The sequence below is a fragment of the Rhodnius prolixus genome, unplaced genomic scaffold, assembly GCF_049639745.1.
Source record: "Rhodnius prolixus isolate KJV_2025 unplaced genomic scaffold, Rpr scaffold_12, whole genome shotgun sequence".
Taxonomy (NCBI): domain Eukaryota; kingdom Metazoa; phylum Arthropoda; class Insecta; order Hemiptera; family Reduviidae; genus Rhodnius; species Rhodnius prolixus.
The window spans coordinates 6,678,742-6,699,726 of record NW_027411635.1 but is presented as its reverse complement, the minus strand read 5'-3'; the positions used below and the strand labels follow the sequence as shown (position 1 = coordinate 6,699,726).

Sequence of the window (20,985 nt, the reverse complement as noted above, 5' to 3'; positions counted from 1 at the left end):
CGGTTGGAGCATTGGTATTGGATGTACAAGAATTCTGTTCCAACTGTTTTTTGGAATTGTTTGAAACTCCAACTGTTTTTGAGGAGAAAATATCAAATATAAAGAATATCGATCTACATAATTTATTTAATATTTACTTCAACAGTTAGACTGTCCTATCTATCACTAATGATCTCTGCAATCAGCAAACGCCTCGGTTAAAAGTGGAAAGGCTTCTGTCAGTAATAATTTTTTTTTATCTCTCAGCGGCGTGGGAGCATTACGAGATAAATCTTACTTTTTTTTTTAATTCATTTTTTTCTCAGGATGGTACCACTTTATGTTTGTCATCTATTGAGATGATCATGTTGCACAAGAAGGATGATATGAGAAAACCATCTAATTATAAAGGAATAATAGCAAAAAGTTGCATCTTGACAATGATTTCCACCACTATATTAGCCATAAGTTTATAGGAATAGGCTAGCCACTATGATGCGATTCCTGTAGAGCCTAAAATTCGGCTTAAGATCTCGAAGAAGTTATCTGGATAATGAAATAACTTGAGTTATTAAGTCCCAGAAAGATGTTAAATTTATAAAAATTGATGATTTGTGTTTCAAAATAATATAGTCTAGAGAATCAACAGATACATATGTTAATCATGGTGTGCCTTTTGGTACTAGTGGTAAATTTTCCTCGGATTTTTTTTAAAGGAGAGCTTGTTTGGCCATAAGTAAAGTGATCGGGTCTTGCAGCGTGGCATTGTTAACTGTTTCAGGTTGTTACTCTGAAGCAGTTTCAGGCTGTGGTTCAGATATGGTGTCGAGTTATGGTAGTTGCCAAACTTATATCGGTCGAAGTTATATGGATGGGTTTTTTCAATAATTGGTATTTTTTGCTCAGAAGTAACCCACACAGATTGTCTGAATTTGGACACCTAACTATAAAAGTTCATTTTTTTGTGAATTTATCGAGAGAAAAGATAAAATTTTTGAAATTCCGAATGGTAGAATGCCGAAATTCAGTTTAGAATGTTTAGTTTAATTTAGATAAGGCAGATTCTCATCTTTGCAACAGAAATGCCGAATTCAACAGAAAAATGTAATAAGTATTGTTTAGGGCGGATGTAGATAGTGAATATTCATCAATGGACACATAGTCCATATTCAGATGTGTTACTTCTTTGGAAGTAATTAATTAGAGGTAATAATTACATCAAGTTTAAAGTTTGTTTAAGACGATTGTTTATCAACTGCAGTTAAGCAACCCGGAGTCGCTGCGTCGCCACATTTTCCTAGTCGGTCTCGTTATGTCTCCTTATTCCTTCGACATCTTGGTACGTACTCTCGGGATTTGTCGATTTCCTAAACGTATGAATTGAATTATTTATATTATTTTGAGGTAATGCGCCAAAACTGAGATCATTTTTCTAATAAGTGGGGGAGATTGTTATAAGAGAATGCTGTTTTTATGGAATGGATACTTAACTATTTGAATTCCATCTCGATGTTAATTCATATTGTTCACATTTTTTATAGTGATGCTTATTATTTATATCGTTCTGTATTATTTAATTTTTTTGTTACGTTGTATACATGTGTTTATAAAACTTTTCTTAAAGATAAAATTCAAGAAACGATTTTTTTATTGATGTAAAAATGTGAAATGATGGTGATCTGCATACAGTTTTGGATCCATGGGTTTAACTATGTAATAATTTAAAAAAAAAACTTGTAAGAAGATGAAAATTTGGGTGTACCAGTAGCACTTAAACTTCTGAAATTTCACACTTTGATAGAGCTCCCAAACAACAAAAAGTTGGCTAAATGTCAGAGAGAGTGAAAAATACCAAGTTATACCGTGCACATATTCAAAAAGAAGGTGTGATGTAGGAGCCAGCAAAGCGATAGTGGGATGAAATGAAAGCTAACTAAAAATATTTGGTAATTTACGATAAAAGATTTAAAAATTATTGGCAGTACATTTTTTTTAAAAAAATATACTACTAAGAATTCATTATGCAATTTTACTACAGCTGTAAATAAAAATAATAAAAAACTTGAAAAATTATTCTTAAAAAATCTGTGTGGTTCAATAATCGTAAAAGTGATAAGTGTCATAAAATGTGAAAACATTTTTTTTTTGTATTGGAAAAATATTGATTATTTTCTTACTAATCCAGAATTTCGCCAAATATCAACCATAATTGGCTCTCGACTTAGAGCGATTACTTTTGGCTGAAACCGACTGTAGAAAATGTAAAAGTGCAAAAATTTTAGGAAAGAATCTCTGCAAATTGAAATCAGTAGAGTACAGACTATTTAACCACCCTCCACTCGCTACAAACTAAAATAAACACTCTGCAATATACACCCATCTTGGCCACAAATCAAAACCAAAAAAAACTGGAAGCATGTAAAACTTACGAAATCTTGTCTTATATCGTTGAAATCTTTGCCATACTTTTCTAAAGCCTCTTCAAATAAATTTGCCTCTGAAGCACTCCATTCTTCCATCTCATCTCGACAGAGTACAGGTCCAGTCGATGGTACTAATGAACTCACAGCTTCGGAGAGGACATATTTGTGTTTGTGTAAAGTATCCATTGCGTGAAACTGTTAGAAAACAATGGTTAATTAATTGCAAGTGTTATTAAAAATATACACAATTAAAAATTACATTATATACTAAACAAGTTGTTAGACAGACGAACGGTTAGAGAGGAGGACCAAATTACTACAAAACGCGTAAAAAACTTCTTTTTGAAAATTGCCATCACTGACCTGTTCACAAACCAGAACATTTAAACCACACTCAGTAATCATCAGTAAGGACCGAAGAAATACCACCCTTTTTTTTATATATTGTATTGCATTGATCTTAATTCTTGGTTGGTGTTTACTTTTTGTTTCTGGGCATGCTTGTAAATAAATATTTTTGGCCGTGCCACTATATTCAATTTCTGCTTACATTCTGTATCACAGAACTTTTATTGCTCTCTCTTCTTCCTCTCTTTAAAAATGCTTGAAATTGAACACTTCATTTTTACTTTTGTAGCAGTTTAGGAGGGACCGGACAGGAGCATATAGTGTTTAACATCTATAAAACGATGTCTAACTTGAGGAAAAATTATGAACAATTAATTAAATACACCACCAAAAAGTACCAACTATTTATAATGACCACATGTTATCGAAAATTTTTAGTTATCTATTTAATTTGTTATGAGAAATAGTAAGCTCATTAAAATATGCCTTTCAACTGGACTAGAGTACAGCGCAACTACCTAGAAAAATAGTGTAAGAGACGTATTAAATATTTCAACAGGAGTGATATTATCACTTTAAGAGATAAAGAAGAGTTTCTCAGAATCAGGCCCCTCATGAATTAGGGAAATACAATAAGTTAAGACTAATATGTCATTTGCGGCTGTCAAAAAAATTTAGGTCTGCTAAACTTTACTAACTACTTAACTAGCTTCCAACCCGACCCCTATGTGATTGCCATGCTTTAAAGGTACTATATCCATAATTGTCTAAAAATGATCCCAGAAATAAGTTCATTTAGAAATAAGATTTTTTTAATAAAAACCACCGAAAAATAAAAAATCTTTCGGCGTTAACAAAAAAAATAAATAAATAAAGTATCACACGAGTTGCTTAATACGTTGTGGTGCATGTATTGTCTGTGTGCACTATATTCTAACTATTAAATTGTTAAAGCAACACCGTCCATCAACAAGAATAGTAAATAAAAATAAAGCAAAGACTTTTAAATGGTCAGGATAATTTCAATTCTTTTCTGCTAATGTTGCATTTGATAGATGCCTAGCAAGCCAACTTTTTTCTCACCTATCTATCCTAAAACTTTATTTCTAATGTAAACCCTAATTAAAGAAATGTCTTTATTAACACGATCGCAGTGTCTTGTGAAAAAAAAAAAAAAATTTGAACAAGAGAAAGTAATAATTCACAATTAAATACTTGCTCAAAGGGAAGGGATTAGCTATGCGGTTAGCGTATTGGATTCCTACGCGGAGATCACGGGTTCGAATCCACCTACCAGCCTTTAGATTTTTTCTTTCTAGGAGCTTCTTACGGTTCACTGTTTGGTGATGGACGGTGTTGTCTGTAACGAGAGAACACTGTCCGGAGACCGGCAGTACACTGAAAATAGCTCCGGGCGCCAGTAACCTCAGATGTTGACGCACCTTGGATAATAATAATAATAAAACAAAAAAATACTCGATCAAATTTCAGAGATAAGAGTTTCTTAGTCGGACACAGTATTTCTCATTAGCACAAGTTTTCCTTTACCGACCTAATACTTGACTGACACACAGATCCAAACGAATTGCGGTCTTCACATCTCCTGCTTGAAAAAAAAGAAGTATGCCAAGATGTTTTGCTCTAAGATTGATAAAAATTAAACGAAACAAATAAATTACTAATAAAAGTTGAAATAAGATGTAACTTACCAAGGTTATATCACGGGAAGCGGCTGCAGCACTCATATGAAGACTAGGCTGCTTTACTGAACTCGAACAGTCCAGCGCTCTGGCAAATGTACCTACTGACCTGTAAGAACGTTAAAAAAAGAATCCTTAATGTTTTTTAATTTACTTGTATTATTAAAAAAGAAGTTAGAATTACAAATTTTAAGAAGCTAAGAAGAGTGGGGATTGTCATTGTTGTTTATCATCACAATAATATGGTATTGTTAGAACAGTGACCTTTTTAAAATCAAATAAATATTATCATTAAATTTAAATCTTATCTTGTTAGTAAATTGAATCTTACCTTATTTGTTAGTAATTTAATTATAACATTTATTTGATTTTATAAAAGTCCACTATTCGAACAATACCTTATAAATGTGTTGATAAACAATAATTACTTTACAAAGACTCGCAATAACTTAATCCTCACTCTTCTTAGCTTATTGAATTTTTTTAACTTAATAAAAAAAAAAAATCGTAAAATCACTTTAACTCTTTATTACTTCATATGAAAATTTGTAAAAATCCATCCATAAATTAAATTAATTCACTAATCTGAATAGAATAAAAGAGACACGACCTTTACATATGAATGCTCGATTGGAAACTTCAATTTTTAACTACTTGGATCACTAACCTTTTGAAAAAGTTATATAAACTTACCTCGATGTTACTAAGAACTGGTCAATTTGCTTATCGGTTAAATTATGTTCCGGTGTCCATGCGAGTGTCTCCATACTTTCTTTGCGTGGGTCAACCTCTCCTGTAAAATTTAAAGTAAATACTGAAAAATATAATACATAGTAGCCATTAAAATAATAATAATAATAATATTTACTTTGTCTGCTTCTCTTTCATATTGTGCTTCTTTTTATCAGTTTTTGTCTATCTACTATTCTTTTGGTCGTCTTATTATTGTTTATTTTATTTTAATTTTTTTTTTTTTTGCAACACAAGCTTATAAAACTCATTCATTCGCTGAGTAACATTTTTACACTCCGCCAAATCAATCAATTCTATTGCCATTCTAATAAATTGCGCCTATAATACTTTCCACGAGTGGCCTCGTGCCCAGAACAACGGTGACTGCTGTCAATGAGTTGGGCCTATCCACTGATCTGGTTGTAGAGGCGCAGAAGGCAGTCCTCCTAGATACGGTCCGTATCGTCCGAAAGTTCCTGAGTGCTGCCCATTAAGCAGATCAATACAGCCAATCGCCGCGTGCAGCCCGTTATTATTTGGATTTAGTTTTTAACTCCGAGAGATAGATAGAGAGAGAGAGATAGTAATTTAGATAAGGGTTTGTGGCTAAGTCCACCCCCTAAGTGATTTCCCTAATAAGGAGTCAGAAATGAAATAATAATAATGAAGAAAAAGATTATTTAGATCATAAACAAAAAATAAAAATATTATATGAATTTATGAAATATATTATATTAATATATAATATAAAATGTTATATTTTATTGACTAGGTGTCTGTAACTGATTTTTATCACATGAAAAGCATCTCAACTTTGGATATGTGTGATAATGACAATGAACGCCGCTATTTTAAATAAAGCCATTTTGTCAAGGAAATAAGTCTCTAAATCCTTGGTCTACAGCAACCTAAGGGAGGTAATTCCTAACAGAAAAACTCTTGCCCCTCCCAGGTTAGGAGTTGGGTGAAAAGTTGACTAACGGCCAATGATGCCTTATTGATACGAAACCACTAGAAATAATAAAATCCGGTTGGATTTACGGCAATCATCACTTTCGTAAAGACAAAACAATGTTTCAATAGGTTCGTGGAACATACGTTTTTTGTACAGACTTTTATTCAGGAAATACTTTCCACTTTCTTGGAATAGGATTCCTGGGAAGGAAAAGATAAAACTTCAAGTAATATACTAAAAATCCTACTCGCCCAGACGAGCAAACTTGACATAAAGGTAGGTTGTTTATTATAATCGCATCAACGCTTATGCACCCAGAAATAAAAACTGAGAACGATTTCTACGACTGAAGAAAGCAAATAATCAGTGTCATAGAAACGACAAAAATTCTTATTAGGCGATTTGAACGCTAAGATTAGAGCCAGGAAGAAAACCATACTGGAAAACAGCAGACAATAACTTCCAACTTTCGACTTTTTCAATAAGCTAAAATTTAATCGTAGGACGCCATTTTTGAACACCAGAACCTACATAAGGAGAAGTGACTATCTCCTGATTGTACAATGTCACAGATACAGTCAACCAGATAAAATATGTGTTTATCGATTGAAGGCATAATTCTAATCAACTACTTGTTAGAATGCATCGAACGCCATTAATAACTGTTTCTTGTTACCCAATTAAAACCCAAAATTTCTAAAATATGAAATTAGAAGAAAACCATAGCTGCCAAGTATAACACTCACACGCTGAAAGAAGAGGAAACATACTTTGTTTAGAAAACTGATAAACTTCTTGAAGAAACTATTGTTAGGACAATGTTTATGATACAGCCTCACAGCCTACTTCCTCATTTTTGCAGAGGAAGTAGTTGAACTATGATAGAATGGCAATAGAATTGATTGATTTGGCGGAGTGTAAAAATGTTACTCAGCGAATGATTGAGTTTTATAAGCTGGTGTTGCAAAAAAAAAAAAAAAAAATTAAAATAAAATAAATAAACAATAATAAGACGACCAAAAGAATAGTAGATAGACAAAAACTGATAAAAAGAAGCACAATATGAGAGAGTAGCAGACAAAGTAAATGAGCTGTGCAATGTATATCAAGTTAATCAAGCAAAAAAAAAAAATCCGAAGTTAGCTAAGAAAAATGTTATAATTGAACACACCCTGTAATGAGTGTATTAAATTGTTACTTAAAATATGTTTATTTAATTGAAATGTTCATTATTTTAAACTAAAAGTGAAATTTCATTACAGAATAGCATACGTTATTAATTGCATAAGTTCAATCACAACAGGCCATATTCAAAATACGGTACTGCTTCAGTTATTAATTTGTACTTTGAAAAGTGCATATTAGCTTAGTAATCACAATATGTCATATTAATGCAGCAACATCAAACAGACCTTCTCTAACAAGCAGTGGGATATCAGCTTGGTATCTATTACCGACTCTTATTTCACCTTTGTCGGCTAGAAGAGTTCTCGCAGACGGATCGTACACCAAGCAATAAAAGAATGTGTCCTAAAATCAAGAAACATATTTAATAACATTCATTGTAACTATGTATGTAATAATATCACAAATAAATCAAAAGTGCCAAGTAAAATCATAATTTTAAACATATAAGGATTTTTAAAAAAATCCGAAGTTTGCTAAGAAAAATGTTATTACATAAAGTGAAGATGTATCTCACTGTAATGAGTGAATTAAATTGTAATTTAATATATGTTTATTTAATTGACATGTTCATTCTTTTGAATGAAATATGGTTACATTATTATATGTTGCAGAAAAAATAACTTATTGTATTTTCTAAATGATGGATCAAAGAGCAATAAAATACTAACATCTTTATTGAGATAGGAGAAAAGTGATTCTGTTTCGTTCAGGAGTGTAACCGAACACTTCCCTCTGATGTGCGTGGCAGGCAATGTCTCTATCTGGCGAGAGAGAAAGAGCTCCCGATGTTTGAGCTGATGACGCTCCTTCAACGTCAAATCACTCCGATCCACATTTTCTCCTTCTGCCTCAAGTGCATCTTGAACAAAATAAGTAAAATATTAAAACTGCCCGGTAGAACCATTGTTTAAGGGTTGATCGTCAAAAACTGTACGAAAAAGCGTAACGTTGAAAAACATTCAAATTTGACAATTTTTTTTCTACAATAAATAAAATTCCCAAATTTTGAATGAAAAATAGGGCACATCCTCGATTACAAGAGTAATTTTTTTGCAACAATGTAGATTTAATAGATTTCGAGTTAATAGTTGCCAAAAATGAGCATAAACGGCATTTTCAAACATTGTTCTTGTTACTGTTTTTGTGAACAACGTAGCGTCTAAACGGTGGTTCGACTTTCATGAATAAGGTGTCATTCATGTAGATGTCTTTTGGAGTGTCTCGATGTTGTACCTCCAATGAGAGAGGAGTCAGCCCCCCCCCATGTAAGACCCCCTCTAAAACTATTATTCCTAGTAACTATAAACCTTGGCCCAATTTTGACAAATTTGGCAGGGTAAAAGGGTTAGGGCTTCCTTATATAACATTAAAGTACCGTCCTGCTCTTACACCTACTGAGAAGTATTGCAATAAGAGTTATTTTCAAACAACTCAACATGATTTCATGTAAAAGGAGAGTCGATCGATGTATTGAGTGAGTCGAGGTACTCAACAGTGGCTGGTGCATTTCACCGATTTTATCTAAAACCGATCAACAATTATACATAGCAATTAAGACGCAGAACTTTGTTATTTGTTTGAAAAACGTTTTCATTGATCTCAAGCTCACCAAAGCTGCCGTAAAGAAATCGACACTTTATGCTTTACTTGTGGTTCACACACTACATAATATAAACCGTCTATTTTTTAATGCGAGTTTTAAGAGCGATTTTTTCTCGCTTCGGCGTTAGTCTTTGAAATTTGAAGTATTACATTCAAAACTTCTAGAAAGTGACACTTCCGATCGGCTAATTTTACCCAAAAGCCTATTGTAGGGTTCGATAGTGAAATTTGAACTATATATCACATTTGAACTATCTACGATTTTTCGTTTTTGAATTATGCTACTACACACACCACAGATAGACAAATTTATGTCAATATACAGAGAAGTAGAGAGAACAATATAATCAAAAACAATAACAATGGATTGTAAGATCCGTTAGGATCTATTGTACAGTTTTACTACCGATTTTCTTAAAATTAAACTAATACTAAATAAGAAAAGCATTACTTACGTTGATGTTTATCAGCCAAAGTGATGAGAGTATTAGGAAGATCACGGCGTCTGAAGAAGCACATCACCTTCGCTTCCACGTTACCTGCTGGCGTCTGAAAAATATTAAATAAATAGCATGCAAAGAATAAACAAAATTGTAAGGCGTTTAAGATGTAGGAGCCTGTCACATAAGTAACACTAGGTAGAAAGTGACCGTGAGGTTCCATTTGTGTACTGACTGTACTTGCCGCCCATCAACCTGGAATGTATGATTTTGTTTGAGAAAAGTTAGGCAGATTTTCCAAGTACTTTGGCAACGATATCAAATAATAATAATAATAATAATATAGGGAAGGGATTAGCTATGCGGTTAGCGTGCTAGACTCCCACCCGGAGGTCCCGGGTTTGAATCCAGCTGCTGACCCTTAGATTTTCTCTTCCTAGAAGCTTCTTACAGCTCACTGTCCAGTGATGGACAGTGTTGTCTGTAACGAGAGAACACTGTCTGAAGGCCGGCAGTGCACTGAAAAAAGCTCCGTGCGCCAATAATCTTAGATGTTGACGCGCCTTAAATCATTAAAAATAATAATAATAAAATAAAAAAAATTAAGATAATATTTTTCTGGGAAAAATGTGTATAAACAAACCAATTGTAATATAAAAGGTTATTGGCGCCAGGAACTTTTTTCAATGCACTGCCGGCCTCCAGGCAGTGAGCTGTAAGAAGCTCCTAAGAAGAAAATATCTAAGGGCTAGCAAATAGACATATGCTTTATTTATGTATTTATTTTTTAATAATCGTCATTATTATTACTTTTTTAGTGGTCCATCTTTTTAAAAAAATGTGGATGAGTAGTTTAATACCATTTATTACAATCAGTCTAAATTAAATGAGAGCTACATTTTACTGAAACATTTTCTAGATGATAATGGCCAGCAAAAAGGCATCTAATAAATTCTGAAAAATATTAATGAAATGATACGTACTTGCTGATTGGTGTATTTTTTTCGTTTAATCAACACTTATACAAAACTTTCTAAACTGTAAGTTTTTGTTAAGGATATTTTTGTACCTTTCGAATAGATTTTTTTGTTTGTTTGATGGGAAGAAGATGAGACTGAAAAATATTTGGGATAAAGTGATGAATAATTACATCCCATTAAGAGGGAAGGTGTAACACGAGACCCCCATAAGCCGTAACTGCATAAAATTTCAAATTGAATGACAACCTATTCATGAAAATCAGTTCATTCATCGATAATAGAATACCTTGGTAGGTATAAGAACATAATGACACTTTAATGTCACCTTGGGAAGCTCTAACCACCCTACGTGCTAAAGTTGGATTAAGATTTTAAGAGTTATTAGTATTATTAATTTTACTGGGGGCCTTACTCGCGTAGGGCTAACTCCGCTCTTAAAGATGCACATCGTCGAAACCTCTAAAATGCAAATCTACATAAATTTAAAATCAAATGATACTTCATTCACGAATATAGATTCACGCTACCAATTTGAAATGATTGCAAAACTTCCTCTTAGCAGGTGAACTAAAAGGAGAACGTAGCTTTAATGAAATATAGGATAGCCCTAACTCTTTCATCTTGCCAAATTTTTCACAATTGGGCAAAGATTAACAGAGTTATTAGTAATAATAATATTGGAGGGGGCCTTACATACAACTTCTCTATCATTCAATGAACAGCGTCGTGACCCTCAAAAGGCACATCTCCATAAAATTCCAAATCGAATGAAACCTCATTCATGAAAATAGGTTCACGCGTTTAGGCGCTACGTTGTTTACAAAAAAAAACCCAACTTTTCCGAAAATGTCCTTAATTTTTTTTTTATAGTAAAAGAGAAAAAAATCGCCAAAGTTGGGTGTTTTTCAATGTTACGCTTTTTTGTGCAGTTTTTGACGATCGACCCTTACACAACGGTCCTACCGGACAGTTATAATATGGCCATGATATGGTAGTATCAGGGACTCACGTTCGGATATCAAAACCTCAAATTTAAGGTATTTATTATTGAAATATGAAATCTGATATAGGCTGTGCATTAACTTCGAAAAATCAAAGCTTATACCTTACGAAACACCCATTCTCCACCTTTCGAGGAGGGTGCTGATGAAAGCGAACGCTACCTTGGGACAAATTCTCAGAAACAATTCAATGCCATGTTGAATCTTCCATACCCTTATCCCTCGGAAAGGAATGTTGGTGAAAGTGTATGTTCCCGTGAGGCAAACGCGTCAGAAACTATACACTGCTGTGGTTGAATTTTTCATATTCTACTCCTCGGAAAGAGATTTGGTGAAAAGGTTCGTTACTGCAGAACAAACGCATCATTAACTATTTGAAGCTATTGTTGATCATACTATCGGAAACATTGGACATGTCACTTGAATAAAAAGAAAAGCTTTCAAATTAAATTCTACATATCAGTCTTGCTCTGGACTACTAAGAGGGAGCATAAGTGAAAATTTGTAATTAAATTTATCTGGTCATTAATACTTTGTATATGCAATGCGTATAATATAATGCCCAGGAAATTTCATTTTGAAGGTACATTTTTACTGTTATAGCGCCTACAAATGCAGAAAATGATTAAATTGAGAAAATTAAACTGGAAAGGCTCTGAAAACTGATTTGGTCAAAATTTGATTATAATAGTAATGAAACTGATTCTACAAGACATGGGATAAAGATGTTCAAGTAAATTGAATATCACTTTCCAAACGTCCAAATAGTAGATAAAAAAAAAATCTGTAGCTTACCTTATTAAGTTCTTCAATTCTTCTAACATGGTATGGATTTGTTGACGTTGTCTCAAAGTAAACGTAGTCTAGAAAACAGAAAAGTAATTTATATACAAATATCTGAAAATAACTGTCAACCGAGGATAGTCAAACATTTTCCAGTTCTGATCCTACGGAATAATAAAATATTCAAATTAATGTTTTGTGACATTGAACAGAATGGATTTTACAATAGATTTATTTGTTTTTGTTGTTTTTGCCATGATGGTTGCAAATGGTTGCAACTATTTTCTTTAAACTTAGTATTATAAACAGGTGTTAATCACATTTAATTTATTATTTTTCAGGAATAACTATTTTTGGGAGATCCTCAGAAAAAGAGGAAGTTACCTCTTAGAAGCTGTCAGTGGAACCTGAAGTGTTGGCCTTTTTTTTAAAAAAAATATATATAATATTATATATTATATATATATATATATATATATATATATAAAAATAAAATTATATATATAATTATAGATATTAGACGGCGCTAATGATCAATGTAGTCGATTAATAAAATTCAAGTATAATAAAGTTGGGTTAGAAGATTGTCTGCAGTGAAAAATTAATAAATTAGTTAATGGTATCGCCTAGTTTTCCCCCTTACCTTATTCAAGAAGAAAGGAAGAATCATATCATAGTGCGTTCTACATAACCCTTCGTTTGGTGCTAAATCAGCCATGAAAGGAATTTTAATTTTTTTGTAATATTACAATTATAAGAAAACTTTAATTATGAATGATGATATATCAGTAATGAAATGTTGCAAGTGTAAGGAAGTATTTTTTAGTATTAACGTTATTCCCAATGGAGTTCCTACGAATTCTGCCATTATTTACAAAGCTAGGTAGAATTTTACTCAACTTGATCCAAGAATATCATGTACTTTTTTTACTCTAATCCTCGAATGATTTCAGCAAAGGATCCAACAACTACAGAAAGGTCTTTACAACAGAGGCTTTCAGGTTGAAGTTTAGTTCAGTCGGTCCCTTCTAAGTAGATTCCTTCATATTATTAAAGCACTTCTACAACCTTTTTAAGATTCTATACTAAATATAAGAATAACAATTTTTTTTTCTTTTTTATAAGGATCAAGATCCGTATTAGTTACCAGCGGGACAGGTATGTTAGAGAATTAGGTTCTCTAGAGGCTATAAATGGCATTCACATAGATTTGGTCAGTAAAATCGTAATATTAGGTACAGGTTGAAGAATTGTGATTGTGCAATATCGACTGAGTCGAAGACTCTTAATGGGGCGCATTAAGAAGTAAGAACCATGTACTAAAAAGTTCCGCAAAAAATACTGCTAAATCTTCCAGGTGGAATTTAAAAGGAAGATGTGTTCCGTTTAACCTCTAAAGTATATAAGAGGGTAATTCGGAAATTAAGGTTACAAAGCGCGTAGCTCTCACAGGTTTTAGTTTTTCTATGTTGGCATCACTGCTGAGTCGGGAAGCCAGGTGATGTGAACGAGAAGTGCCGGACATCAGTACCTTCTCTAATTTTTCTTGTTCGAGACTATAAAGTAACGAGAGTTGAAACTTGGTTTCACCACCAAACCAATTCGAACAAGTGACAATCAATGCAGTGGCCCTTTCTAGCACCCCTCAGATTTTGAGACTTCTTACATATCTTTAATTGGGAGGGGGTACATTATGTCTGAGTAAGAGGGATCACCTGACGCAAGAAAGTCGCACTGCGTTGTTAAACATTAAAATGTAAATCGTAGAGAGGATATTCAATCTCACTAGGATTTCTTTTACAGTAAAATATACCAATGCCTTTTTTGCTAGCGGGCTTTAACTAACAAACCGACAGATACAGTGATTGGAGGCTGATATCCAACATACAGTAGTCTATTTAACAGCAAGATGCAAAAAAAAAAAGTTAACTTTTTTTACAGTACTTTTTTCCCTGACTTTTGTTTAGTGCCCAATTCAAAAGTTACCAAGGGGCGAATTAACACATATGAACTCCATTCAGCACAGCTATTATTCAACTCCATTATTTTCTGGTCGAAAAGAGTCACTTTTTAGTCAACAGAAAAAATACATAATTATATTGCTAATGTTCAGGTATGCTTATAGCAAATGAGAGTAGTTTATCCCCGGATTACGTCATTCCATGATACAAGGTGTGCACATTTGTCGGATTTGTGTAGATTTATGAACTATTTTGCTCAGTAGTGATATAGATGATGTTCAGATACAGGTCTTTTGGTAGTATTTTAACATTTTTTTAATATATTCTTTTGGTACAGGTCTTTTAATCGCCATTTTCAAGAACACATCAGCTAAGTGCACACCTCAGCAACTATCTGAGCTACGTACATATTTATTCATTAAGGCGCCACGATAGCCGAGCGGTTAAGAGGCGAGACCTGTAGAGCTAATATGCATTGTGGTACTGGTTTCGATTCCTGGTCTTAGGCCTTGGATTTTATTTAAGTGGTTAATAAAAGAGTTTTACAGTAAAGTATGTTTGCTGGTCGCCTCCGTCCACGACACCTAATTGGTAGTTGGACGTAAAGCCTGCCTGAAAAAATAGGCATTACTTTACATATTTATTCATTATTTCTTGAAAAAAATACAAGTTGGTGGATGTCAAGGTTATATTTAAGTAAGGAACAAAGAGTACAGTGGTACTATTTAAGCATATTTAAAGTTTTATTCTGTCATTCATTTATGGACTCCATAAAAACCTTAAAAATGCATCAGAGATTTTGAATACTCAATTAGAGCATACATTTCTAAACATACTACATTTCGAAAAGCTATTCATTGCTAAGGAACGGTTGGCATTATTACTGCGCATTTTGGTCACCTGCGATACTAATAATATAATCAAGATAATCATAAAAATTTAATAAACAGTAATAATGAGAAAATAATATTTAAAAAAGTATGGCGCACATAAAATTTAAATAGTAGAAGACAAACTGTATTCACGAGAAATACTTAATGAAAGGTAAGTTGTAGAGATTAAATTAGGAGCGTAAAACGATTACACGTAATCACTGAGGAAAACACACAAAAACCCATCCTTTTTATTAATTATGCGTTTTGAATTATTTTTTTTACGCTTCGCTAAGAAACCTCCAAAGTGCCGATCGACCAACTTGCGAATCTGTGAGTCATTTATGATTATAGAATCTACACGCACTGTATTCACTTTTATCACTGTTAATAAAAATGAAAATAAATGTTTCAAGACGACTTTTGCAACAAGTGGTCACACCTCTTTAGACCACTCACTTATCGACAGGCTGCCCTAAAAATTAAAGAGCTGAAATTTAAACTTCCTTCACATCGTGTGTATAATCATGACCTCATTCCTTCGACTATCACTTCTTCCGATCCACATTTCATTGTTAGCGGGGTAAAAATTATAACAACAGAAAGCGACATGAAAGCAGGTATCATTTCTCAATAACTATTAAAGTCAAAACGCCAACTATTGTTACACCGCACTTACTTTTAGGGCTCTTATTAGATCAGCAAATAAATCAGACAAGTTTGGGAATCGTACTCAGCTCCACAATACATCTTGGCCTTGTGGTCAACGCCTATAAACATTGACTATCGAGGTGCATTCTATTAAAAGATGGTGTATCAAAGGAGCTGACCAAACTAGACTTACTCTGATATCTATATTTAGAACTATAAACATTTATTTTTTACAACTTTATTTTTTGCACCTGATTAAACTGTAAAGTTATAATGGCTGTTCCGATTGAGGCCTAAGGACGCATTTCCACAAAGACTTGAGCAAACCAACAAAAATGTCAACTTATCGAAGGAAAATGTCTCAAATACAAGTGATTCGCCTCTTAATGTGTGTACTTTATACATGAAATTTTAATATACACATGTACACACAATTTTAAAAAACTCTATTGTGTATGATCAGGGAACAACTAATTTCTGGGGGAAAAAACTCAAGATGAATTTTACGAAATCGTTGTAACTGTAAACATTGTTACATATATTTATATGTATGTATTCATATACATATACTATGTATATTTCATAACTATCAAAAATCTTTTAACTCTATCCTTTGCTCTACAAGTTCATTGGAATTTTTTCACATTAAATTATACGTAAACAAGAAATTTATAATGATTAATTTAGAAATATTATACGAGGTATGAGGATACAATAATTATTATGGATTTTCAATAATTTAAAGTTTTACAATTCCTTTAGTTTTTCTAATACTTATAAGTAAATCTTAAGTTTTAATTAAAAAAAAAAATCTTTTTTAAAATAGAAAGGAATTTCTAATCGAAATACAAATTTAAGCTGCACCATGAACCAAAATTATTTCTTCTTCAGCAATAAAAAATGAAACAATAAAGTAGACAAAAACAAAATTGGATAATGTGTCAAATGAAAAATGTTTGGCTACCCATACCGGTTGAGATAAATAATTTTTACTAAAAGAAATTAAAGAATTCATGATAACTTACCACCAACTCTATACATATTAGCGGTCGTCATTTTAAAAAGTTCAGTGTTCACGTCGTAACATTATTCACCATTATAAATATCTTTCAATAAATCTAAACGCACACAAAATTCTTCACTAGTGGTCACATACAGCTCATTCACTGTAGAAGTAACAGCAACAATGTATCGCCATTTTCCTTAGTATAGTGCAAACTGCAAAATATGATTTAACCTAAATCGATTGTACCTCGATTATTTAGTTGTACAGTAATCGATTACTAAAAATAAACTAATATACATTATTATTCATCTATCTTTACTTAAAAAAAAAAAAAAACTTTTAAAATACGATATATATAATGTATAAATGTCGAAAACGTGGCCTTCAAGGCGTCAGACGCTCATTCAGTTGCGAGCGTGGAAGGTAAAGAAACTCCATAAAGAAATAAACTCCTGGCGTATGCTAAGAGATGAACAGAACCCTTTTTTAAGAGAATGAAGAAATTTGGATGCCAGAAAATGGTTATCCAATCTGAAGGCTCCCCTCTCTTTCTAGAGAGTCCGGGTAATTATCAGGTAATTATGCTAAGCCCTCTTTTGTCCCTAATTGCCCGCTTTTCACTCCCCTGCAATTCAAAAACCAGAAGGGTGAATCCTTCCTAGAACTTCTTATTGGGTGCAATTCTCGGTATATTTGGGGGGTTTGTATAGAGTAGTCATCCCTAACTGCCCCTCCCTGCTCTATCTGGGCCTACCTGGACATCCTAAGTGGCTACCAGGTGTTGAAGAGGGAAATTATATCCATCCCAGAATCGTCCTGGTATTAGATTCTCCCAGATTTCTTCAGTATATGAGGGAAGAGCAGTGATGTGATTTGGCACTAGGGAGTGGTAATCCCTCACTGTCTACTCCTACAGATCTTCCTAGATAACCTAGATTAGTTGTTTTATCATCTAGCAGTGTTATACCCCGTTAAAAAAACAAAAAAAAAAATAATAACTTGATCAATAGTTACACTAAAATCCTCAATGGGCCATACTATACACCCTGGCCTACAAAAGAGTAGTTAAGTTAATGTGTGCTACTATTTGGGTTAAGCAAACCCATAGGCACACTCTACTCATTAACGCATACATTAAAGCGTTCAGATATTATCCGTTGATTTTTTATACGGATGGCAATATATACAAATTCATATTTATCAATAACGAAAAAAATTTAACACTTGCCAATATTTCTATCCAAAATCGATTTTTGTGAAACATACTTTTGTTGAAATAGCAATTTTGATTTTTAAATTGTAGCTTGAGGTCTAGCTTCTTTCTCTGCGCAGCACCAGTGCATCCATTCATTTATTATTCCTCAAGCAAAAATGACCATTCACCACACAAAACTCACAGAAACATTTCCGTTTCGTAGTATAAGAACTTTCTCTGTAATACGTACGTCTTGGTGGCTACCTTCCAGGGCCGGATTTACCTATAGGCTAACTAGGCTTCAGCCTAGGGCCTCAAGATCAAGAGGGGGCCTACATTCAAATTGTTAGCAAAATTAAAATTACACTATTCTAAAAACAGTGAACACTAAAACACAACCGAAAATAAGGAGAAATTCTACGCATATGACTAATAAACAAACATAAAAATGTAATTTACCAACTTAAAAATGGGAGGTGAAAGGGCCTCATAAGTGGACATAGCCTATGGCCTCTCTTCATCTAAATCCGGCCCTGCTACATTTATTGAACCTTTTAACATTTCTAAATACTCAAGTGTCGCTCTGCCAAACACGGAGGTTATTGAAAAACTTCGTGAGAGGCTGGAGGTGTCAGATGCTCTACAGCCATTTGTATCTATAACTATCATAATTATGTTTCCCTAATGCTCTGCACATAAAACTTCACCTTCTATTTTAGAAAAGACAGTGTATTCCTGACCAAATAGTTTGAAGAGCCTCTAGAAGAAACGACTTTCAGAGGTTGGATCCTGCAATACGAGGTGCAGCCATTAAATAACGAGACTGATGCTGCTACGGAAGAACTATGCATGCGTCAAATCCTAACGACCGACAGCTGTGCAGAGTATAAAGCCTTCTCTTTCGATTGCAGCGCCTCACGTGTTTGTAGAGAAATCAGTCTGACCGGAACCGTCGTTTGTTTAAGAGGTAATGAAGCAATAAATTGTTGTGAAACTTCACATGAAACTTGGTGAAACCAAGCCAGCTAACATGTCTGTCAAGACTTTTCTAGCCAAGTACAACATCCCAGTTTTAGGTCATCCACCTTATTCGACTGATCTGGCCCCATGTGACTTTTATCTGTTCCCCAAAGTCAAATCTGCATTAAAAGGAACACGATTTCAGTCCATTGAAGCTGTGAAAGAAAAAGTGGCACGCGTCATGCAGGAGCTCACAGAAAAAGACTTCCAGCACGGTTTCGAACAATGGTAAATTCGCATGGAGCGTTGTAGGGATAGGGTAGAGGTGTATATTGAAGGTGATAATAACTATGTATACATTTAAAATAAAATGTTTTACAGCATCAGTTTTGTTATTTAATAGCCAATACCTCGTAGAGCAGTTTTTTAATATTAATCAGACACTGAACACTGAAACTGGGTGGCACTTTACTCATTAAACACGCCACTGTCTGAAAATTGTTATTTAATTTGGTATAATTAATTTAATTTTTTATTTTAATTTAGTGGTAAATTTTTATGAACCCAATACTATAGATTAAGCATTTGGTATTAAACGGACAGAGTAAATAATAGATCAAATGCTATGATATAATCACGTATCCTTCAGACAGTCATTCTCTATGATAGAAGAACATCACCAAATTAATCATTAACGACAAATGAAGTGATTTTCAAAAAGCGATTTTCAGAATCTTGTGTGTGTATCTAAAGTATTATTCTCGCCTTTCCTGCCCGCCCATAAAAAAAAATATCCAATATCCATAATTCATCTTATTATCTCACAGGAGATCTCCATTTTTAAAGGGATTGTTCTCACAGCGTTCAGATATTTTTCAGCTTCTTAAGGATGTTAATTACATGCCCTTACAGGAGAGGGTTTATGTATAGTAAGATTAATATATTTCAGTTTAGTCACACAAGAAATTTTTAATTAGCATTATTTCGTTATTGAACATCAGAACTCTTTTCTTGCTAAATTTTAAACGGAACCTTGATAGAGATTTTTCGTCCATTTGTTAAAATTCTTGGTTTTATAGCCTTTACTTACCATAAAAGCTCGTTTTGGCATTAAAGCAGGCACTGATTACTTGTGTAAAAGCAATCGTCATCAGCGAGCTTTAATTTCGACGACTTGATTACAATTTATTAAGTTCAAAACGTAAATTGAACATGGGGAAAGAATATTTATTACTTTCTGTTCAACTTCATCATTTTTAAAGTGCTGATATCCGATTCAAGACTAGTACAGATTTCAGTCATTTCTGATTTAAGCAAAGAAGAGTAAGTGGAGTACTTGTTTTATTTATAAAATGAATCTAGAAAAATTATTTTTTACTCATTTATCAACAGAGTTTTTTAAATATAACAAATATTCAGATGGATTATTAAATCTGAGGTTTAATTTTGCTAGCAGTATTTAAAATTTTATTTTAACGTATTATTTGAAATGATTGTAATCATTTATCACACACACCATCTTCTGTGTGGCAGAAAGTCAACCGAACATCCATAAATCAATACCCACCCGACCCCGTAAGTTTTATTTTTTCGATTAAACATGGTGAGGGTTGAGATTAGACTTTAGGCTATGTCTAAAGTTGTAATATATGCAAGTATTTAAAAAACATCGTCCTAAAGTTGATAAAAAAAAGAAAAAAAAAGATCAAATTGTAAATGGAACGTTAAAAATTGTAATAGGAGAAATTCGTTAATTTTTAAAACCTGAAAAAATTACCACTACAAAAATCTGGAATAAAGGTTCCCATGTTCATTGTGTGGGAGCGCGGGTGTGCTAGTTGATTAGGTAGCAGGTTTGAAGGTTTAGAGACACAGAAGGTTACGGTACATAAAAATAGTAAGACGTTGTGTGTGAGTGAATTTGAAGTCGTTTATGTGATTATTTGCAGTGATTGTGAAACCAAACCTTTTGTAATCAAGTTGTGTTTTTTTTAAAAAGTGTATTTATACATATGTTGATAAATATCAAAAGAGTTTGGCAACAAATCCTATAGGGTGATTATTATGATGCCCTCTGTAGGAACCGAAAATAAGATATTAGGCACCTAATTTGATCCCAGAAACAGAATGGGTTATAAAAACCTAGGATGTTCAAACCTTTCTTTGAACGTCTAAGAAATATGTACAAATTTGAGTATATTATTTGTAC

General features: G+C 33.1%; 1 protein-coding gene across 4 annotated transcripts in view; it reads right to left on the bottom strand.

The window, feature by feature from the left end:
• MTA1-like (metastasis associated 1-like) overlaps nt 1–16,821 on the bottom strand; it is a 62,291-nt gene extending 45,470 nt beyond the window's left edge. For all 4 annotated transcript variants that reach the window (XM_074143154.1, XM_074143155.1, XM_074143157.1 and 1 more), the window contains exons 1-8: nt 16,641–16,821; nt 12,144–12,211; nt 9,383–9,476; nt 7,994–8,184; nt 7,550–7,667; nt 5,144–5,243; nt 4,460–4,559; nt 2,409–2,597 (exon numbers count right to left, since the gene is read on the bottom strand). In XM_074143154.1, coding sequence (XP_073999255.1) covers nt 2,409–2,597; nt 4,460–4,559; nt 5,144–5,243; nt 7,550–7,667; nt 7,994–8,184; nt 9,383–9,476; nt 12,144–12,211; nt 16,641–16,671 — 891 coding nt within the window. In that variant the 5' untranslated portion in view covers nt 16,672–16,821. The remainder of the gene's footprint in view (nt 1–2,408; nt 2,598–4,459; nt 4,560–5,143; nt 5,244–7,549; nt 7,668–7,993; nt 8,185–9,382; nt 9,477–12,143; nt 12,212–16,640) is intronic.
• Nucleotides 16,822–20,985: the final 4,164 nt, after the last annotated feature.